Source organism: Colossoma macropomum, unplaced genomic scaffold (genome assembly GCF_904425465.1).
Source record: "Colossoma macropomum unplaced genomic scaffold, Colossoma_macropomum, whole genome shotgun sequence".
In the NCBI taxonomy this organism is placed as follows: domain Eukaryota; kingdom Metazoa; phylum Chordata; class Actinopteri; order Characiformes; family Serrasalmidae; genus Colossoma; species Colossoma macropomum.
Window position 1 is genome coordinate 22,693,188 of NW_023494805.1, and position 23,554 is coordinate 22,716,741.

At 39.1% G+C, this 23,554-nt stretch overlaps 2 protein-coding genes across 3 annotated transcripts; both read right to left on the reverse strand.

Moving 5' to 3' along the window:
* Positions 1–406: 406 nt before the first annotated feature.
* On the reverse strand, positions 407–7,874 carry ovol1a (ovo-like zinc finger 1a). Its single transcript, XM_036596595.1, has 4 exons — positions 7,151–7,874; positions 3,119–3,357; positions 2,216–2,507; positions 407–1,564 (listed from the first exon to the last, which is right to left on the reverse strand). The coding sequence occupies exons 1-4, from the start codon at positions 7,248–7,250 to the stop codon at positions 1,224–1,226; spliced, it is 972 nt and encodes a 323-aa protein (XP_036452488.1). The 5' UTR covers positions 7,251–7,874; the 3' UTR covers positions 407–1,223.
* A 2,734-nt stretch (positions 7,875–10,608) lies between these two features.
* Positions 10,609–22,955, reverse strand: LOC118825457 (E3 ubiquitin-protein ligase TRIM39). Of its 2 annotated transcripts, XM_036596050.1 has the most exons (8): positions 20,371–22,955; positions 17,222–17,882; positions 16,587–16,682; positions 15,364–15,597; positions 14,901–15,048; positions 14,554–14,598; positions 14,421–14,447; positions 10,610–13,566 (listed from the first exon to the last, which is right to left on the reverse strand). In XM_036596050.1, the coding sequence occupies exons 2-8, from the start codon at positions 17,876–17,878 to the stop codon at positions 13,022–13,024; spliced, it is 1,752 nt and encodes a 583-aa protein (XP_036451943.1). In that variant the 5' UTR covers positions 17,879–17,882; positions 20,371–22,955; the 3' UTR covers positions 10,610–13,021. The 2 variants fall into 2 exon arrangements, with proteins under 2 accessions (XP_036451942.1, XP_036451943.1); XM_036596049.1 differs by lacking the exon at positions 20,371–22,955 and having other exon boundaries at positions 10,609–13,566; positions 17,222–17,911.
* Between the last annotated feature and the right edge of the window lie 599 nt (positions 22,956–23,554).

Sequence of the window (23,554 nt, forward strand, 5' to 3'; positions counted from 1 at the left end):
CAGGCTGTAAACCTATTGCTTTACAAGAACATCGTCTTTTAAAGACTGTAAACGTTATAATCAGTAATATAACGGGCCTATAAGGACAACACTCACAAACCGTTAACATCTGGGAGTCCTACAATCAGGCTGCTAGTGAATTCCAGCAACAAGACCAAACAAGGATCTGGAATCCGCTGCCTGCCCACCCAACATCCACCCACTGACTCACACACACACACACACACACACACACACACACACACACACACACACACAGATACACATAGAGATCTGTTTCAGTCCTTCTGTCCTGTTCACTGGTTTACTAATATAACAGCTCAAACAAACTGTGTCACGTTGTTTGAGGCCCAAACATAGAATAAGTTGTTGGTAATATATATTGTTTGACACATGATGCATAAAGTATAAGGACACATTTATTGTCATGTACAGAGAGCACATTCACAAAACTCAATAATGAAATTTCATGATATACTTTACAAAATCAATGATCTGTCTTTTCATACAAACGAACCAGCACTGAATGTTGTACTGTGCATCAAAAAAGTGAAAATATGTCCAAATACATAGAACCATAACACATAGAAAGCATTACAAGTTAATATAAATGTATAAAATCTGGAATAAAGGTTCAACTCCACCCAGAGAACATTACAGACCACCTTGATAAATATAAATCTCTTTTTTACAACACATCAATCTATATTACAAACTGCAATAATAACTGACAAAAAAACAAAACAGTAATCCCTCCCATTCAAAGACAAGAAAAATAGAGAAATTAAGTCAATGTTGTGTAAATAATTTCTGGTTAAAACACATCTTTAGCTCTTTAATGTGAAGATGTGTGTCTGAGAATTGTTATTACATCTACACATTATTTTAACTCTTTCAAAATTAGAAAAGGACTTAATGTAAACCTAAGTAGTGCATAATTATCATGTACTGTTTTGCTGTCTACTGATTTCAAAGGGAAGAACCAGCCCTCATCCATAGTGGAAGTGTAAACTATGGCTGCTTGAAACATTTTGAACAATTCATGTGGTGTTTCATGACAACAGAAGAAAAGCCGTTAGTCTTTTAGTGTATCCTTGAGTTTTCCCTCAGACTTTCTCTCTTTTCCTTCCTTTTCTCAAAATAACCTTCTATTTAAATAATATTTCAGGAATTCATATCATAAAAAACCTCAATCCTCTTTACATCTCAACACACAAATGCCTCTATTGCTCTCCCGAACCTACTGTATCATCACTGTGTAGGGATAAAGGAGAGCTGGGCAGGGAGTTCTCCTCCAGAACAACGCCACCTGCTGCCCCGGACTGTCTGCGTGCCACCTTGGCCCGCAAGAAGGCACTGTTCGGATGCTGAGTGTGCAGGTGGCGCAGCAGTGCATCCTGGGTAGAGGCGGTGTGGCCGCACTCCTCACAGACGTACAGCTTGGTGCGCCGTTCTTTGTAGGCGTATTGCTGTGTCACACCGTGGATCTTCTTCAAGTGGGACTCCAGAGAGCAGCGCTGGGTGAAGGCTTTCTCACACAGAGTACACTTATACGGACGAACACCTGGCAGAGCATGATGAGAGAAATACATGTACTGAAGTCTTTGCATACTCTCAAATATTTTTATAGGTATTTCACACCTGCACCAACGGAAATTTCTAATACACCTTGTACTTGGCAAATAACAAAAGACTATGGTTCTGATATGAACAAAATACCATATTGCAGTTATATTGCTACATTTTACTGCTGCAGTTTGCCTTGCAATATATTAAAAATGCCTTGGTGAACCCTTGGATGTGACGTTAAAGACTGGCCTACATTATTTTAGCCAAAAACATTCACGTTTGTTGGATCATGTGAATGCTTTGTTTCACCCAAACATCCAAAGATGTTGATGTCTGTGACTGGTCAGGATGCTCATAGCACAATAAAATATTAGATAAGGGCCTATTTGCATATTGTAACCTATTTGTATTATTGCAATACTGCAATAATGATTAGCAAACGATACATTGTGCATTGTATTTAACAGACATTGTGAGTGTGTACAGCTTCAGAGTAAAGGATCCAAAAGTAGGATCCATATCTGAAACTGTAGAAGTACTCACATAAAAACAATATACTTACAGTATTACATTACCACTGTAAATAAATCCCAATTTTATGAACAAGTTTGGTCAAACCATAAGAAAAAGTAAAAGTAAAACATACCTGTGTGAGTACGAACATGCCTCTTAAGGTCGAAGGTGTCGTTGAAGCCTTTGCCGCAGAAAGTGCACAGGTGCCTTTTCTGTTCACTGTGGCACTTCAGGTGTCTGTTGAGCATACGCTGGAACTGGAACACCTTCTGGCACACCTGACAAACATAGCTTCCACCCGCTGTCGGAGCTGAAGATGTGCCAGCGCTAACTGTGGGGCAAGGGCTTACCACAGCATCAGGAGGACCAGTGGTCATACTTGGAATGGTGGCCGGAGCCTCTGACGGAGGATCACCAGTGGTCACCTGCAAATACGAAAAACAAAGAGATGAAGAACAGCAGGAAAACTGACCAAATGGTCAAACATGATCCAGCATAATTCTTAAGTTACTTGAAAACCTGAGTTTCTTATTAATGAAAAGTGTTCAAATCACCTAAATATAAATTACTGGTATGTTTCTATAATTTTTTATTAAATATTTTATACATTTATACCCCTTAACCCAAACATAGTTAGTTGACCAAAACATGTCTGGTGTCCAAAGCTGGCTGCTTTAGACTAATGTAGCAAACAAGTATTAAAATTATATGACTTTATTACAGTGTAGATGATATAGCTTTTTAGCTTTGGTGCAAAACTAAAGAAGCAAAGTTCTTTAAGGAACCATCTTCTATGGCATTCTTCACAGAACTCTTTCTGGCACTTTTATTTTTAAGAGTGCATGTTTGGAAAATTGTGTAAATTAGATTTATTGATAAACCTTTCCTTTAGAACAGATGAGCAGCCAACAATGAATCAATCATCAGTTATTTTACTTTTACAGTCATTTTTTTTATTTTAATTATCAGTTACCCAGACAAGGTTAAAGTTAAAATATTAACTCATGGACAGCACCTTTCTGAAAGGAGGCCTCACCTTGATTTTGGAGCGGACGTAAGAGCTGTTCTGGGAACTCCTGATGCGCTCTGTCTCTGGACTTGGATGCTGTCCTAGAGTGGTGCATGAGGGCAGCTCAGCTGTAGAAACCACTGCGTGTGGGTCCTGCGTGTATTTTTGTGTGCACCTGATGTGTTCTTTGCGAGTGGACAGGCAGAGGGCCACTTCGGCTGTACTGGCTTCTGTCTCATCCCACAGAACTGGAGGGCTCACAGAGACTGTAGGGAAAAGCATGAGGAAAACAGGAGGTAGTTTTAGAGGATGAGAGTGATGGTAAAATATCATTTTTAGCTTTTTTTGTTTTAACATCTAAGCATTTGTTTCTGTGAAATAATCATCCACCATGAGTCAACAGTCATTTTTTTCATTAACCACAATTAATTTTAAAGAATTTCATCTTGTCTTCAATAAATCTACATCTCAAAAAAATATTTGCATCTTTGGGTCACATCCAAATATAATAATTTGCATATTATATCTTATATACAGTCATATGCAAATCACAATGCTTTGTTGATTTTCTAAATGGAAAGAAGTTAACATCCTCTACAGAGAACACAATTCTGAACATTTAATACAAAATTGCTGAATTGTTCATATTGGGGGAAAAAACAAACAAAATGTGCCCTGAAGAAATTATTTTATATATTTTGTCTAATATGTTAAACTCTGCAAATACACAGAAACTGTCACTAAATTTAGCAGAAAAATGTCAGTCCTGGAGAGGGTGTGTTAACTTATTTTCACTGACAACAACACATAAAACATAACTGGGAGTATTTAAACTGTTGCTTATACCCTCAGTTTTTTAAGCTTTGATGAATAAAGTGCAAATCATTAGAAAGTGAATGTGGCTCTCAGGAAACCAGGACAGTTGTGCCTCTGGGTAAGGTGTGTGTGAGTGGGTGGGAGGCAGCTATACTGTGTGTGTGTGTGTGTTTGTATGTGTGCGTGTGTGTGTAAATGTATTGTCCTGTACTGAAGTCAGCCACTCCTGTTACTGCATTACCAGTCTGACCAGCCAGGCTAGAGACACAGGCTTATGAACTCTTTATCCAAGTGTGCATACAACACAATGCAAGGGCTGCAAATAAAACTCCGGTAACGTATCGTGTTTTCTAATATGCCCATGTTCAATCATCTAAAAATATCAGTACAGTAAAAATGTCCGTACCTGACACCTCTGGTGCCATGGTTTCATTTCTGAAAAGCTAACTGTTTGTACCCGACCTGTCTCTAGCAGTTAACTGTACAATGAATCTCTTGATTCTGGTGAAACATAACCGGATGAATTGCAAATCATAATGCAAATGGTCTGCTGTGTGCTGTGGGTAACGGTATGTGCAGAAGCCAGTGGTGCAGTGTAGAACATTCATTATGTACATTCACAATATACACCAGCTACTAGTAGTAATTATCCTGATGTATTTTTGAATGTCCCCAACTGAAACACACTTTTCTATCACGTGTCTGTTTCCAGTTCAGGTCTTCAGCCTGCGTCACAATGACATCAACAAAAAAACAGCAGAAAACCTCCCACAAAAAATACATAAATAAATAAATAGGCAGCTAGTTGATGCAGTGATTTCCATGCTTTAGTGAGTTAAATTTATCTTCAGCAGCAGTACTTAAATCAACCCCTCCCTTTACTCACAACCACACCGTTTATGTTTGCAGCCAACGTGGAACAACACAGGCCATAAATGTGGATAAGTGACCATGGGCAGTCTTGTCATATCATAAGCTATTTCTTCCTCTGTGATATAACTGCGTTAACATATTCATGTCCAACAAGTAATTTAGCATGAAAAGAGGGTAAAATATCACAGAATTTACTCTGATCAGTCTAAAGTATTGTAATTTTGCATTATTAGGGCTTGGATGAAGAACAAAAAGTACATATTTAGAACATTTTGATTATAAGTTATTTTAATACTTTGATTTACAATCAAATTTGCATTTTTAAATGCTTTGTCAAACATCTGTCCACACAAGAGACCAAAAAATTGAATTTTGAAATAAACTCAATTATAAAAATCAACTTTTTACCCCTATGTTTTGAAAACTTTTGTGCTCAGGCAAACTCTGAGAACATATGAACCAAATTTAACATTTCAGGACATTAATGAATTACTTTTATACAGAGACATTTAGCTTAAAGAAAATGTGCGTTTTAGACCTGCATATGGACTTGGCAGGTCCATGATTGAAACAAAAGAGTTTTGAAGTGCTATTGTCGAAACTCGGAGCAGCCCGGTGTTTATTTATGCAGTAGTCCGAGTGACTTTCGTTTAGGCCCATTCGTATTTAATAAGCCTTACTCGGGGAAATGAACCGAAACCAAGACGTTTAGCTGAGCCTGTACGAGCTCAAACACAAAGGAGGAAAGTAGCCTAATAGCCCTGTCCACTTTTATGAGCCGAAATTACCCGCTGCTCCAAATCTACTCTTCATGTCTTATCTCGCAGCTTTGACGCAGTTGACGCTCAGCCCACAGGTTCAGTCAACTGCAATGAGAGCAGAGACAAATCTGAGCGGCCCTCACACAAACACAGCGACCGGGAAACAGGCACTGTGAGCAGCAGCTAATATCGACAAAGGACACAATGAGCGAGCCGCACTGCACTGATCCAGGAGAGAGAGAGAGCGAGAGGCTGAGGTGAAAGGTGAGCCAAACCCACCCAGCCCGCCGCCGCTGCCGCTGCTGCTGCGGAGTTTACCCGCCAACAGGCTGTGCCATGTTTGCTAAGGGTGTAGCGGGAAAGAGCCGACAGCGCGGCGAAGTCCGTTATTTCCTCCACTGTTCATTAACCCACAGCAGAGGAGCACGGAGCCTGTAAACACCAGCGGCTCCTTCACTCACAGCAGCGATTAACAGCTTTTAACACCATTAGAGAACAACCGGCTTAATTATGGAGCACGAGAGGCACTTTGATAGGCTCCTGACAACAGATGAGAAATGAAAGCCATACAGTCAAAATGTTCTTTCTTTCTTTCTTTCTTTCTTTCTTTCTTTCTTTCTTTCTTTCTTTCTTTTAATCACTCATTAGGGCTGATAGTGATTCTGAGAGAAATGAAACTACAACATCGCGGACGTCAGTAACAGAAACAGGTACAGCAGCTTCACATACCACATACCTGTTAGAGTGAACAGAAAAGTGGGCCATTTCTCAAACTACAAACGCTGAACAATAAGACTGAACACTTTTATTAACTCTTTAAAAAGTGTCTAAGAAGAGCCGTGTATGTAGGTTCTGCATCCCTGCTCTGTTCGGAAATGAGTTTCTAACTGCACCCCTAAATCCAGCCGGACTTTTGGTCAATTATTAGCCCGATTGTGTTCAGGGATGAGGGGAGTGGACAGGGGGCTCACAAAGAGGGGGGCTGTGCTGCTTGTATTCCGTTAGGTGAATCAGCAGGTCATCTGATAGCCACAGCAGAAGACGACAAAACTCCTGCCTGCTCTGCCGGAAAAACGCTTTAAAGGTCTTTTTCGTTTGCTCCGCTCATTAGCTCATCTGGCTGATGTGCCTTAACTCCTAAGTGAGGCGGTTTTAAAGGCTTTTCTCAAACGTACCTAAGGCGAGACTCTGTGTTGCAATGAGTTTTACACCGCGCATAAGGAAGAGGCCGAACTGGGTCTGAAGGTCAGCTGAAGCAGCTAAAGCGGACTGTAACGGCTCCTCGAGCACCACACACACACTCTCACACACACACACACACACACACCTGTACAGGACACGATCATCAAAAGTTCTCAAATCAGACAGAACGCAGATTAAACTGGAAACATTAAATGCTTTAAATAAAACCCGTTTAGGTGTAAAAACACCCTGGAAATAAAGGATGTTTAGTTTTCAGGCCTGTGTGAATGAAATATCTTTCATCAGGTGATTAAAGCGCTGTGGTGGTAAAGGTCACAGTGCTGAGGTCCTGTTCTCAGGGCTGATGTGCCCTGTACTCGGCGGTGGAGTTCACCGTTATTCTGAGTGCTAATTACTGTCCCCTTACCTGGTATGTAGATGTCTCCGCGCTCGTGGTCAGGCAGGTCGCTCCAGCTTCTCTTGCCTGGTGAAACACTGGGCTTTTTGACGAGGAAAGCTCGCGGCATGGTGTGTCTCTCTCCGCTATCTTTCTGCTGCGTTCACAGCTGAGCTGGAGGCTCCGAAACCAGACCAGATAAATACTGGACTGAATAAACTACCTACACAGGAATAAGTAGTACAATATCTTGTCTTGAACGGTGGAGTCAGGTGAGCGCTGTCGAGAAATGAAGGTAATCTTGGAGGATTTGGCTACTGGCTCTCCTCCCTCCGAACTCCCGCTACAAACTTTTGTACCTATAGGCTACAGGTAGGGTCCGGTGGCGTCCCCCCACCAGTGTGGCCACCGCTCAGTGTCTTCTGTAAGTCCAGGTGTGTAAAAGAGACCCTTACCGAGCGGCCTGTTGGTCTCTGGTAACGGAGCACGGTTGTACGAAATATCTCGACCCGTTCAGTCGAGGGGAATTTCAAAGGTGGAGAGCGGCGCAGGTAGACTACACACTTCAGAGGAAACAGGTGGCAGCGCGCATGCGCCTGGAAATAACGGTGACAACAAACCCCAGGCAGGCCTGCCTCCACGTTTTACCTGTCCAACCGGTTTTCTTTCTCTCTCTCTCTCTTCCCCCACGCACACTCTCGTCAAGTCCCAATTCCGCTTCAAGGAAGCTATATTCACTCGCCATAAGAAGTAGGTCTGGAGGAGATGGCGAGCGACAGCACGAAACTACACCGATAACAGTTTAAACGTTGACCCCACGAAACCGTAAAAACATTGCTTACCAACAAGGGGGCGTGGCGATCAGACACCATCTATCAGACCCATGAAACCCACTTTAACCTGGAGTCTACAGGCTGTATCTTGAATATCACCATCTATAATAACACTACAGGAGTGTCTACGCAAATTTGGACAAGTAGTATAGTTTACTACAGGACACTGCACAGGTGTACTATAGATTTCCATAAAACAGTACTACAGGAATACTATACAAAAGCAAAAATAATATACATCATTATTAAGTGTTGTACAGCAGAAATCTAGTAGTCCCCTAGAGTATTACTACAGATGTTTCTATAGATATTTTTAAGAGCAACTAACTGATACTGAATATGTAAGAAATATATGTAAGAACACGACACATCACGCTTAAAAACACTGAATTTACATGTTGAAATTAGTACATCAATTCAACAGGAAATGTATTACATCAACACAGTTATTTTCCAAAGTAGCTTAAGTGCATTAAAAGACAAAATTGTGGCCGATGTAATATTTTCCCCATGCAGAAATGTTCACGAGTGAAAACGACAGTATTTATTACTTATTCTGTGAACCCAACTTTCAAGACAGTAAATCAAGGCAAACTCTGTGCCCACTTTTGACAAAAAAAGCGGTTTATAATTTATCTACAGAGATCACAGATGCTTCATTCAACATTACTTCGTGAAAAACATTTCTTGTTTTTAACTTAAAAAAGAAAGAAAGTAACCTAGCTGCCCAGCTTCAATAAATTCAATAAATAATAAGTTCAAGAAAATGAACATTTCGAATAAGGGAACTACACTGTAAAAGTGTAGTTTAGTAAATCTCGCCATACCATGTTAAAAAATGCAGTTCTCCTTTTATTCTGATTGCCTCTGAGCAAACCATCAACTGCATTAACATCTCATGAATTCTCCTGAATCCTTTATGTTTCCACTCATTCATGTCCCACAAAGATGATACCACTATATCACTACCACTGTGTCCAAGCTGCAGTCGTGTGAAAAAGTTTGGGCACCTTGGTGAAATGACAAAATGACATGTTTTGTTGATTTTCTAAATGAAAATAAGTTAACACATCCACACATTTAAATGCACAGTTACTGTTTATTTGCTGAATTTAATAGTACTACATAATAAGTAATATAATAAAATAATACATAAAATGTGGCACATTTTATATGTTATCTTTTATTTTTTCCAATATGTTAAACTTACGAGTAAGTAGAAAATATGCACTAAAAGATTGCAGAAAAATGTCATATTTAAGTTTGTTCCATGCAGAGATTGATTTACTGTTTCATTTAGAAAATCAACAAAACCTCATTTGTCCAGGAGTGTTCAAACTTTTGCATTAAATTGCGTACATTATATATCAATACATGGGTTTTCCTGGAAACTTGTTTATACTTAGCATTAAAAAAGACAAGAGACAGAGAGGGCTGAAAGAGGGTGGTGATGGGGAGGGTGAGAAGGAATGAGATAGAGAAGGAAAGAGGGAGTGTGTAGGTGTGCAGAATGAGTGGTATGTTGCCCAGGCTGTCCGAGTGGTTGGGGCAGAACGTTTACCCCATTTTTCTTCCTCCTCATCCTCCCCCTCTCTTTTTTCCTCTCGGTTCAACAGAGTCTCTTGCACTTTTGTACTTATCTATTTCTTTTTAGCTGGCTGATAATTAAGTCTCAATTTTTTTGCAGGAAGTATTGATTAAGCCATCAATGTCTGTTTCTGAAGTGTTAAATTTCTTTTGGTTCATGTGCTCTCTGAGCTTGCCTGGGCACAAATGTAAAGAAATCTTTCCAGTCGATGAAACTGTATGGCTAAAAATTGAGTTTTTAATGATTAATTTATCATATTAAATGTAGTTTTGTGGTCACATGGGTTGATTTGTAACAAAACAATACATAATTCAAACTTGACTGTGAATACAAGTCTGGAAAGGTCATTTAATCAGAAATTCAAAATGAGAACTGTTAAATGTTCATCCAAGATAAAACTATACAGCCTTTTACTTGAAACCAACCACTCACTTTAAACCAACCAGAACAAGTTCTGTGGCATTTTTCCTTAGCTTACTAATTTTAGGTGTTGGACATGAAGGGATTAAAATAAAGACACATTGTCTGAATTATCATAAGAAAGTAATGCATAAAGATGAGGCATTTATTCCATGTGTGACAAGATAATTACTGTCAGAAGACTATGAATATAAAAAAAAATACAATTAAAAAATATATCCATTTTTATATTTTATAAATATCTATTTGTGTTTTTAATTTTTCTCCATCATTTGGACACAGCAGTAGTCCTTCACATCATATAAAAAAATCATGATGCATGGACCAATAGAAATGCTCGAAAATCACTTGGAATAAAACCTCTTTACATTAACTTACTTTCAAAGTTAAGACCATTTTTGCTTTTCTCCTGTAAAGTTACCATTTTTGACATGCTATTTTTTTTTGATACGCAAAAATATAATGCACTTACATAATTAAAAAGACTAAACGTAGCATCTCCAAACATCAAGGGTACAGCACTGAGCAGCACACTGCAAAATATGACATGTTGGCATGTGAAATCGTTGTATATCTAGTCAGTACCTCTATCATTTCTCATTATGAGATTATGAGAAGAATAAGCAGTCTTCAAGCATTTCTTGCAGCAAGCAAAATTACCTGTTGGTGAAAGTATTTCATTGGCTAAAATGACCTAAAACAAGTCAAAATGGCTAGAAATAGCTTGAACAATGGTGAGAAGTAAGGTTAACATTAATCATAGTGACCATAATGACAATCATTAAATTTAAGATATTTCACTTGCCAAGATATTGTTTTTTGTACATTTTCAAGCCTTTATTCTTGTGCACAGTCTGCTTTCATTTAGAACATGTGCTTTCATTTCCCTTCATTCGCTCTGGCACCAACGGTTCACAGAACAAGATCATCATCTGAGGACCTGATAAAAGAGCAAATGTCAGCCTCATCAAGAATAACCTGATCAACAACCTGTTGCCCTTTTTTCTTTCCAGATTTACCTCCCACCCCCCCAAGGCCTGCTTTACTTCATTCATCTTTCAGCAATGAAAATGAGCCGCGTAGGCTTTTCTGTACTTATGAGATTCATAACACAACTGGGTGGAGCTGCCACCTGTTAACAGAGTTATTCCAGTGTTTGTTAGTTGGCATTTACATCCGTCACCTTTAATGACTACAGTCTTTTTTTTAGTTATGGTGATGGTCTAGTCCCACAAACTGCATTAGTGAGGAATGCTGATTGGTAACGAAAAATAATATATTGAGGTATGTGTGCCACTGTTCACACATTCTCTGTCTTTCAGTCACACAAGCACATGCACATGGTTCATTTCTGCTAGTCTCTAACTGATCTTTCATCTATTATCTCATTATATTTTTAATTTCCTGTCTTATTTCTGACTGATAGAAAAAGCTATAGCAGACGAGAGATTCAGCAGAGAGACATCAGTCATGGTGGGTATATCAGACTGCTGAATTTATTTCTTTTGTTCTGCCCTTTATGTCATTATGCTGCTAATTGTTTTATTATGTAATTTTTAGTTTGTAGTCTGTGTTTACCTCCTTGTATTTCATAAAAATCTAAAAAAAAACCCTACATTTTAGTATGCTGTGACCTTTAAAAGACATTTTATATTTTCTTTTCTTAGCAAGATGCCTATAGGGTTAGCATTGGAGCCCAAAAAGAGGTTTTTAGTTTTGTTTAAAGAAATATAACATAGAGCATTTACTTCAGAACCTAGAAACTTTAACACTACATTCAGCCTGCTACCGGAAGCTAATGAAGTTCAAAACAGCGCTTAGCTTAAATGAACGATACTAACTAGTTAGCCTGCGTTCCTGGGTCCTTACTGAGAAGTCAAAACAGGAATTTACCTCAAAGAGGCGAACAGGATACATTACACAGAGCTATGCAAGAAGACGTGCCACCTTGTGGCCACTTGTGGAAATATCTTCGCAGTGTTTTATCACCTCCGGGCCTGTCTTTGACAGTTACTTACGACATGCTTGGACAAGCTTGGAGTGCCTGAGTGGATACCGTTAGGATTTGCTTTGGGAGGGACAGCAGTGGGAAGAGTAACGTAACTTAACGCACTAAAACCGGACAGAGTACAGGTTACTTCAGCGATAAGAGTCTTATGTAAAAGCAGGAAACCATTCCCGACAGTAAGCAGTATTAAATATTTTAATAAAGTGTTTTTGTATGTGTGACAAGGCTTGTGTTCTCCAGTTTCACTGTTCTACTATTTTAGACTACATGTCGTACATTCTGTCAACTAACCTGAAGTTTTTTGACGTGTCAAAAAAACAACTGACTGTAGTGAAACGCTGAAAGAGAGACTGATACGACTGTAAGTGAGATAAATAAATATATAAATAAGGCTTCATTGAAAAAAATCACATATGAAGGCTAAATCTATTGGAAGCATGCTCTCTGGTGGACAGAGACTTCAACAGAGATACTGCTAGGCCTGTTAAGTCTGGGACTTTTATTGACAAGCTACCAAAAAATGTAGAAAATTAAATCAAATTGTTTTGTTATAAATATATGTATAAATGTTACATCTTATTTATTTATTTGAATACATACTGGTTTTTGTATTTTTGTATTCAAAACCAAACCAGACAGAAATTGCATTGAAAATAATATCTTGGCAACCGCCATCTTATATGTAGTCAATATATCAAATATTTTTGTTATGAGGATGTTGTTTTACACTGTTATTTAACTAGTTTTAAGTTATTTTATCTAATGAAATTGTAATTTTATCAGCAGATAATTTTATTAGTTTCACAAAATAATATAAGCAAAATCATCTGCCAATTGAATAAGACAAGTTAAAACAAAGTAGGTTGGATAATCTTATAAGAATATTATAAGTCATATAAAGATCCTAATCCTAAGTATGATTCTGTTACCATATTTAACTTAACTGTGAAAGCTGATGTGTCAGAAAGGCCTAAGAACATATATAAATTACACAGATGTTTCAATCTTTGTACAGTATTTACAGTAATATCTGGCCATGATAATCTTATCATTCAGTCAGGGAGCAGAACAGGTGTAATGGTGAGTGGCACATCATTTTTGCCTGACTTGTTAGTGCAGGGGCTGAAGAACGGGTAGATGGCTTCGCTGAAAGTGTCCATGAATGTGTAGATGAGCATCTTAGCTTCCGCGTTATAAAAGGACACCTGGCCTTTGTCATAGTCCACAAATACTCCAATCTTCTGGGGCTTCAGGTTGAGGGTGAGTGTGGTGGAAGGCTCCGTTCTGAAGGTGTAGTTAGTCCTGTCTCGCAGGCAGAGGAGCCAGAATCCATTGCTGGGGCTGAATGTTATCTTGCCCTTCCTGTTTACGGAGTGGCTGGCTACTCCAAGGTCCCAGTCAGTCTTGCCACCCACCTCCACTTCCCAATAGTGCTGCCCACTCGTAAAGCCCTCTTGACCCAGAACACACACTACTCGGTTGAAGCGCTCGGGGTTATTGGGGACATGCTGGTGCTTTTCGCCACACCACACCTTTTTTCTGTCTTCTGACAGGATGAGACGAGAATGGGCAGTGCTAGGGTCTAGGATGACGTCCACTGATTAAAGAGATTGGAAAAGTCATAGTATAAATTAGTTGTTATTTAGCTAGAGGATATAAAGATCCTGGCCAAAAGGATCACTGGGTACAGTTTTTAATACTTTAAACACAATGGGGTGGTGTTACACCAAAAATGCTTTTGTAAGGATTGTAGTACCATTCTAAAGAGGGTCGACAAAATAATAGGCACTAGAAAAGAACATTAACTTTCAAGAAACTGAGTGAAGATTGCAAGTGTGCAACAAGTGAGCAGGTGAGATATGTTAGGTTGAATGCCAGTTACAGAGAAGGCCTTACGGTCAGCATTTGATATGCAAGCATTCCAAGCAAGATGGGGCAATAATAGTATCCTAAAGCAAACAATCTGCCTTATCAGTTGCTTAAATGACAAAATTATCCAAAGTCCAAAGGAGCACAGTTTCAATCATGATAATTATGGAGAATAAGGAAAAATTGGAAAAACTGCAAGACGAATAGATGAAGATGGAAAATGCAGGAATAGATGCAACTGTTAAAAGGATAGTTGCTAAACCCCATAAAAACAGCCTTGAAACTGACCACAGATTTGATGCAGAAACCCTATGAACCAGTTTCAACAGAAATAATACATTTTATATTGTATATGAAAGTTATATAAACTGTTGGCTACCATTTTGACAGCAATATTTGAATATACCCACTGGTTGCTTGAGAGTTTGTTGAAGTGATATGAAATGTTTACTGGAATTGTGATGTTATTTTAGGCTATATGGCAGTGACATGCCTCAGTTAGTTATATTACATTATATCTTAGTGCATGTAGGAGCAGTGCTTTAAACCTTATAGAATGAAAAGCAAATAATCTACACTCACCTGCATACTCCTGTATTGTTTTGACTTCTGCAAAACAGTAAAATAAAATGCTGTTAAAGTATATTTACGGTTAAATATACATTAAAAGGGAAAAGATCACTGGCTACATTTTGCCATATTAACCAGTACCTACTTGGATGTGCTTTCAGTGGTGACTGATCAGTTAATGGTGACAGATCTGTGTAGGAAAGGACTATTACTATTGCTGTGGGTATTCATTTCAAGACATTTTTGTAGTAAGCTTGACAAGTTAAGGAAACAAGTGTTTTATAAATGAGCCTCCTCTTTAAGGCCTTTCTGAGCTTCCTGAACACATTATTCAAACATGTGTAATATACTTTGACCACTAGGTGCCAGTGGCACCTCATCAAGCAGTTTGTTAACTTCCTGCTTCCTATTGTCTCCATAAATTAAAAAGTATAACATTAATGGTGTCCACTAGATGTCAGTGTAGTCCACTAAACCACAAATGAGTCTCACAGATTTCAGGTAGTTTCTGAAGCTCCTCACGAGAGTGTTCCAGCAGCTGACAGACTGAGTTGTACATGGATTTTGTTTCAAAGTTACAGTTTACTGAGACTCCAGTCCAGTCTTTGTCTGGCAGATGAGTGTTGTTGTCGGAGTAGCTCTGTGGACACAGAAGAATAAGGTGGAAACTTTGTCAAAGAAGTTGCCATGATTGCCTGTTAACTACAATCATGCCATGATTGTAATCAACAGCCCTTACCAGTCATGTTAACCATTAAAGACACAATCAGGAACTGCAGAAACAGTACCACAACCATTCGAGGACAAAATATAAGCTTTACTAACTAAGAAGATGCTCACCATTGTATATTTTAGTAGGCACAATCTTCTTGGTGCTTATAATCTCTGCTGAGTAAGTCTGTAATGATGTTGAGGCCTAAAACTGCCAAAATATTTTAAAGCATTTATCACTTACCCTCAGTCCACTGATGCAGCAATCTGTCTGGGCCAGTTTGGCTAGCGCAGCACTCCTCATCCTCAGCTCAGTGACCTCCAGGTCCAGCTCTCTGAGCATGCCCTCGGCCTGATGCTCCACCGAACGCCGCCTCATCTCTATCACCTCCAGCAGCTCGGCCTGGCTGTGCTCAATGGAACTCAGCAGAGCCCCGATCACACGCATGCAGTCCTGCTTCTCTCTCTCTGCAGCCATCTGGATGGAAGAAAAGGAGCGGTGAAGAAAAATAGAGGAGAGAAAGAGAACAGAGGGGATGGAAAGAGATGTTGGAGGAAAGCAGAGATTAGATTTTAGATTTGTCAAAATGAAAAATCTTGAGAGGGACCACACTGTGTTTCATTGAAATTAAAAATAAGAGCTTGCAATCTGGAAAAATAAATATTAGTTCAAACTTATCAGTGACAAGTCATCATAGGTAAACAGGAGATTGCATTACTGGTGTACCATTTATGTTCCACTGATATTTACAAATATGCATGTAATAGTAAAAGACATTTTCAAAATTCACAACTTTTGTTTTTCAGTGATATTGATGGACAAAGTCACTTTGAAAGTACAACCATGTTACCTAAATTACAGATTGAAAGTAAATTAATTGTTAAAAAAATCCTTAATGTCCATGTGCCATGAGTATGGATGCTAGCTAACCACATTTTGCGTATTTGATAATTCCATGCAAAAATACTTAACTCTGTTACTCCTTTAAGCCACTGTCAGCAAAGAAACCTTGTATAAAATGAGATATAGTTCCTGAGGTGGGCTAACACTTGTTTTGAATGATTAAATGCATGTTTTTGTAAATTCATTGTTGAAAAAAAAAATAATTGAATTAATTAATAATTACGCCACTCCATTTGTGGAATCACTCAGATCTGAAATCAACATCTTAAGGCGGAGGTGTCCAATCTTATCCGCAGAGGGCCGGTGTGGCTGCAGGTTTTCACTCCAACAAAGCAGGAGGTCAGCTGATGAGATGTTTGAAGACTAAAACCAACTAATAAAACAAGTAGAATCAGGTGTGCTTCAGCTTGTTTGGAGCGAAAACCTGCAGCCCTGTCTTAAGGCATTGTTCACGTTCTAAGTATTAATGGAACTATTTGTATTGGTCCTTTATACAGGTCAAAATGTGGTTTAATACATATAAAGGAGGTCTCATAAACAAAACAGTGAAACCTAATTCTTACTTTGATTTCTGCCAGTGAAAATTTGATCTCTTCAACCTTCCTCAGCCTCTGCTCAATCATTTCCTGTATCTTTGTTTCTGTGATGTCAATCTGAGTCTGTGAGAAATGTAAAAACAGAACAAAAGAAATGACAGAACAGGAGGTCAGTGAACACTCGAGACTATGTATGGTAGGTTTGTAAGCAATATTGAAAATACATTAGAAGAAATTTTGGTAACACTTTGCTCAGGGACAGCACAACTTACATAAACCTACATAAGTACTTATAAATGCTTATTCCAACACATCAGTTGTCATAAAGACTGCTTCTGTAAGTTCTAATGTTTTTTTTTACCTCAAAAAGTGTTATGACAGCAGACACTTGCTGAAAAAGGCCTTCATAAATGTTTATATAGATTTATGACAGTTGATGTGAAACGCTTATGTAGGTGTTGCACAGCATTGAAAATGTAGCTCTTCAATAGTGTTACCGAAATTTCATTTGTTATGCAATATATTGACAATATATTCGATTTATCTTCATATTCAATTTTCATATGAGAAGCTACACTATGCTACTATTTTCTATTGCTGATTTTCAAATGAAAATCGATGAATACAAAGAATTGCATTACATGAGAAGACCAGAACCACACCTTGTTGTTCAGCCACTCCTTTTCTGCAGAGATGATTTGATGGGATTGATGATCTGTATCTCCACACTCAGAGCAGATACACTCTCCATCAGATTTGCAGAAAAGATCGAGTTTCCGGTGGTGTTTTGGACATTGAGGTACTTTCATGGCACTGGCAGCTCCACTCAGAGTGTACCTCCTCCGAGACACTCGCGTTGTGAGCTCTTGGGGCTGGATAATATCTGAATTGGTTCCCTCTATCACCACTGTGTGACTGTCATTCTGAGATCCTTTGGAAGGAAAGGGCTTGAGAAGCTTGCGTTTCATTACAAGGAAGAGATCCCCTGAGAGCTGTCTTTGTTTTAGAGGCCTTTCCTCAATTCTTTTTCCTTGTACCCGTTCCCACTCCAGCCCTCCACACGCTCCGGCATCCCCTTTCATCTGCTTGAACTGCTCGGTGATCTCACGGAGGGTGCGGTTAATGTGGAGCTCAGGCTTCTTTTTGAAGTTCTCCTTGCAGAGCGGGCACTGGCACACCTTGACTCCTTGCCAGTAGCATCCGATGCAGGTCATACAGAAGCTGTGGCCACATGGAGTGGAGACTGGGTTGTCAAAGATGTCCAGGCAGATGGAGCACTGGAACTGCTCCTCAGAAAGGAAGCTACCCAGGAATGGCATAGCTCTGGATGGATTTGTAGAGAAGAGAGACATGGAGGAGATTAAAGAGTTTAGGCAGAGAGATTAGGAAAAGGAAAAGAGGTAAGTGGAGAGATAGTATAGGTGATAAAAGTACTGTTTTAGAAACAATGTGGTCATTATATTGGACAGCAGGAATTGGCTGGGAAAAGACACATGGGAAAAGGGTTCTTTGGAACAGTGGTTGTCAACCCAGTCCTCAGGGACCCTCAGACAGTCCACGTTTATGCTTGGTTCCTACACACAAAGACAGAACAAAAATCTGGACTGCCTGAAGGGGGAGAACCTTTCAATACAGGATTCTTTAAAGCAATCTTATCCGCAAAGGGCTGATGTGGCTGCAGGTTTTTGCTTCAAACAAGCTGAAGCACACCTGATTCTGTTTTAATCAGTTGGTCTTAGTGTTCAAACATTTCATCTGCTGCTTTGTTGGAGTGAAAACCTGCAGCCACACTGGCCCTCTGCGGATAAGATTGGACACCCCTGCTTTAAAGCACTGTTTCCCAACTCCAGTACAGGAAAACCTCCTGCATCTGCATAAATGTTCTTTTCTATGCTCTAATACACCTACTTCAGCTCATGAGGCAGTTAATAATAAGCTAATAATATAACCCAGGTGTGTTAGTGTTAGAGCTGGCACAACACAAATCTATGCAGGGATTCCAGGACTGGGGATGGGAAGCATTGCCTTTATGAACAATTTCTGCAAATGAGATGTGCATTTAGTTCAAGGTTTTCTAAGAATCTCAAGACAAATTTCTAAGAATGTTTCTAAAAAAATATCTCAGAACTGACAGCAAAACACAGCTGATTTTTCAATGAGATAAGGAAAGAGGAATCTAATGTAACCTCATCAAGTGCTTTTGCACAGGAATGCAGCTCAGCTGGCTGAGGTGCAATTCCTTCTTTATCTTTTAAAAGATCAGTGGTGTGCACTCAAAGACTTCCATTCAATCCATGTACATTCTCATCATTTCAATTTTTCTACAACTACAACATTTGTATATTTAGCTGCTTCACTTGGCTCTCAGTGTTTAGTTTTATCAGTAAAAAAAAATATATATATTTTTTTTTACATGTAACTTGGTTTTATGCTAACACTTGTTCTAGAACAGTCAGGAACAGTTACTGGTTCTAGAACAGTCAGGAACAGCTACAGCTCAAGAGTCAAAAACTGATGTTCAACACTCTTTTTGCTCTAAAACCGATTATGTAACACTCTTCTAAAACTAGGCAGCTATGAATTATTACAAAGTTATAGGTGCCTTCATTTTCTAGAGACGTTCTGAATTCTGTCTATGTACACTGACTGGCCACTTCATTAAAACCACCTCCTTGTTTCTACACTCATTGTCTATTGGCTCCGATTACCATACAGGTGCACTTTGTAGTTAAACAATTACAGACTGCAGTCCATCTGTTTCTCTGTGTACTTTGTTAGCCAATTTCATCCCGTTCTTCAATGGTCAGGACCCCCACAAGACCACCACAGAACAGGTATTATTTGGGTGGTGGGTCATTCCCAGCACTGCAGTGACACTGACATGCTTTTGGCATATTAGTGTGTGTTGTGCTGATATGGGTGGATCAGACACAAAAGTGACCATTTCCAAGATGATATGATATGCGTTGTTGAGAGGGGGCTTTACACATACAAGAAATATCATTATGCATAAAGCCGCCTTTGTTAGACAAATAAAAATGTGTTTTACATTAAATGTCAGCAGTTATTTTTTTCAAAAAAAAAATATTATGAACAGATATACAGCATTTTGGAATAAACCTCATGTTTATGTTTCAGTAATGGCACAGGCATTGGCAGACAGTAAAAATTGCTATTAAAAATTGCTATTAAAAATTTTGGATCCCTAAAGAACCTTTTTATAGATGTTTAAAGAACCATTTTTGTAAATGAGATGTACGAGTTTTAAGAAACATTTTAACCACCACACAATGTAAATAACTTATCCCTCTGTATTTATTATCATGGATACAACTGCAGTTTTCAACACATTGCATTTCACTCTATAACTCTATAACAAAATGACGTGCTACTTTATTGCTGTTAATGATCTCAATCTCATGTTGTTAAGTATGTACTACTAGAAGCGATCTTGGATACTTAGTCTTGTGTACTGTGTCCCGTCACGTTTGGCACATTATATGTCTCACCTTAGCCCTGAAGACAAACCATTTCGTTTCGCGGTATGCATACATATAGTTGAAGTCTGAAGGCCCTAACAATTAAAGTTTCCTCCCTAGTTGCTGACACATAAACCAAGAACCAACAAAGAGTCTTGTTTCTAAGAGTATGAAATGCTTCATGTGATAAACTTTGAGCATTTGAATGCAAACATGCCTTCAAGTTAACTGAAAGTCTACAACTGCTACAGCTCCTGAGATTATTATACTACTTTTCCCAGATCTTGACTACTGTTCAATCCCCTTTAGTGATCCCCTCCTGAAGGTCTTACCTCCTCAAAAACCAGCAGCTTCCTAAGAAGGTTATACTTTTCTTCTCAACTCTCTCCTGTCTTCTCTCCTGTGCTCACCTCAGAGCTACAGTCCGCTCTGTCCTCTGACACCTCCTTATCTACTGTGAAGGTGGCTGCAAGGAATTTTACAAACATGCAGCTGGCTGGTTTTAACCTGTTCGTGTCAGCTGCATCCACTCTCCTGGCACTGTCATAGTGACATGCTGAATGTTTATGCAGGTCAGGTCCTGAATGTTCAGCACACTGCTTGGCCAAAATGTCCCTATAGCACTTCCTGCAGCTCACCAACTCATGACTATAAACAACATACTGATGTGCACTGTTTTAAACTGTAAATCAGTTTTTATGTCTTTCAGAATCACTACAGTTTGAGTAATCCTCAAGTGGAGTGTTTAATTTAGGCCCAATACCATTTCTTATTTTTACCCCTACCCCTTGTTTTTGAATGTCACATTGCCCCTTGGAAGTGAGTTACAAGTCTTTAGTTAAATGTAGGGCATCATATGAGGGAGGATGTGATCACCCCTGATTCTTTGGTGATATGAGGCTGAAGTCAGCTATTCACCAGCTTCTTGTTCAATTTTTCTGTTCCACCTTAAACGGAGCAGCAGTTACATTCTGGCGCCTCAGGTGTCAGTACTGCTGGACTATTTAAGGTGGAACAGGAAATTTAGCTAGGTAGCCACAGAGACAGTAATACATACTATTAGTAATTCTTTATGCTTGTTATTACGAAAAGGACCATAGCACAGTGAAACAACATTAAACAAAGATAATACAATGGTTATCTTAAATTTTAACTGGGAAAATACTTACATTTGAGGGTTTCTTTTGGTTGCTCACGCAGCCATAAAACTCCGTTGGGAGTGAGCCCCTGCAAAACCTCTGTTTGGAGGGCCATGTAGCTCTGACACTTCGCCCTACCCCTCCACTTTAACAAAAATCGGGGACACCCTAACCCTAGATGTGAACACGCAAAATGGAGGGCTAAAGGCTAAGTGGTCGGGGCAAGGGGTGAAATGGGATTGGGCCTTAGTGCACTTGTGTGATGAGAAAGCTTGCATGTTCTTGGCTGTCAGATGGACACAATGTGCTCCAACCGGTCTGACCACGATTGGTGAAGGGTTACATCTGCTCTCCTTTTTTCTCTCTTTAATATGAGTCTGTAAGTGGCTAGGCAGTGATAATTTTTGTTGTTTTTGAGCTGTATTCCAATATTGGGTGCACCGTACAGGAATCAGTCATTTTTATACACTGTCCCTTCATGTCTTAGCACAAATGATCATAATCTCGAATTGTCACGTTTAGTACTTGGTCACAAATCTTCAGTTAATGACTGCCTGAAGTCTGTGTTCCATTATTAATACCACTACACATTAGCAGGGCGCTTCAACCTGCTTGTGGGCCCTGGGGCTACAGGGGGTCGTGGGCCCTATGGGTCTAGTTGCACACAGCGTCTAAAAACTTAAAACCTTTGTTTTCAATGAAGGTGCACACACCACAGCCACCACCACCACCAGTCTGCAACTCCAGCGCTGCCATCCATTACTGCACAAATTTAAACCCAGAAACAGAACACTGGGCCGGTGTCCAGCACAGTTTGGAGGTTTCCCTGCTCAAACACACCCATTTAACCTGGCAATTATCAGATAAGTGTGATCAGGTGTGTTGGAGCAGGTAAACCCCCAAACTGTGCTGGACACCAGCCCTCCAGGACTGGAGTTGTGCACCCCTGCTTTAGATCATGAACATTCCTTGATGTCTTTCTATATGTATGTCTTAGTAAACATTAACCTGGCCTTTCTATTTATGAGGCTTATGAGTGATTTACATCTCGAGGTAAATCTCAATTTACACGGCTGTATTCTTTTCTTGATGGTAGTCCTTGATACGTGTTTGTCTACATTCTGAGGAACATTCTTGAACTTCAACATTTCAAAAGGATTTGTTCTTTATGATTTATTTTTTTTCTATCAACATATTCTTGTGTCTGAACAATTTATGGATTCCAGCATGAATTCCTTGCTGGTCTAGTGCTGGATTAGCTGGTCACCCAGCATGGCCCAAAACATATGCTGGCTTTGTTGGTGACCTTTTGTTAGCTGTCTTGAGAACTAATGATGCAGTGACACTTAACTATGAAACGACTAAGCAGTCATTTGTTCTTTTTTGGTAAAAGTCTACAAAAAAGTGACAAATCCATAATTGCTTCCATTGAAGTTGGTTTGAACATATACAGTACTGTGCCAGAGTACTGCAGACCAGTCTCTTTTATTTCATTTTCAGTCAAAACAGTCATTAAACCACTTTCATAAAGAAGAGGAACGTCAAGGAAAAACATTTTCTAAAACTGGATTTTACAAATGGTGAAAAGTTGTCCAGAAAATGAAACTCCGCTAACGACTGTGCAGGACCTGGCAGACCAAAACTGTTACCATGAGATAAACAGTGCTTAAAGTTTTCATCCTTGAGAGAAAGGAGAACGGTGTAAGAAAGGTGAACGGTGCGCACGCTAAATACTGAAAATCTTCATATTACAATTGTTGAGGCTTCTGTGTAATTTTCTGCTAAATATGTTTTTTTTCCCCTGATGCTGAAAAATGAATAACTTGTATTTTAAGGATGTTTTGACAGAAAATGTAATACATGGAGGGTGGTCTGGATGAATTTAATCAGTGTATTAATATAATAAGAATAGGAGGTACACAACTGTATTTGTGTACAGTTCAGTTAATCATTCAGTTAGCGTCATATGGTTGACTGATCATTTAACATCAAGAAGGTTGCTCAGCACTTTCATCATACTAAATTTAGAACAGACCAAAAGCAGCACAACACAGCACATACTTAAGATTTTTTTCAAACGAACATTCTTTGACAGATGAAAACCAACAATTTCGGTACGTGAGTCTTAGTTACAGTTGATCAATAGTTTTTATGAGATAAAAAATACTGCTACAAAAATTATCACTACAAAATCAGTGAGAGAGTGAAACAAACAAGTGAAATGGGAACATACCGTCTGTGGAAGATCTTTGATAGAACTCTCTCATTGCACGAGTGCCATTCAAGAATTCACTTACAAGTAGTTCAGCTGCCATAAATCACAACACAGAGCACTTTAGGTGGTTCAAACCAGCAATGAACTCCTACTCAAAAACTC

Bases quoted from the DNA above. Each gene is read 5' to 3' on its own strand.
- ovol1a (XM_036596595.1), bottom strand. From the start codon at position 7,250: ATGCCGCGAGCTTTCCTCGTCAAAAAGCCCAGTGTTTCACCAGGCAAG. The intron at 3,358-7,150 runs GTAAGGGGACAG...TTTTCCCTACAG, and splicing joins CGGAGACATCTACATACCAG to TCTCTGTGAGCCCTCCAGTT. The intron at 1,565-2,215 runs GTATGTTTTACT...ATGCTCTGCCAG, and splicing joins GCATGTTCGTACTCACACAG to GTGTTCGTCCGTATAAGTGT.
- LOC118825457 (XM_036596049.1), bottom strand. From the start codon at position 17,911: ATGTCTCTCTTCTCTACAAATCCATCCAGAGCTATGCCATTCCTGGGT. The intron at 15,598-16,586 runs GTAAGAATTAGG...TCTTCCATCCAG, and splicing joins TTTCACTGGCAGAAATCAAA to ATGGCTGCAGAGAGAGAGAA. The intron at 15,049-15,363 runs GTAAGTGATAAA...CTGTGTCCACAG, and splicing joins GCTGCATCAGTGGACTGAGG to AGCTACTCCGACAACAACAC.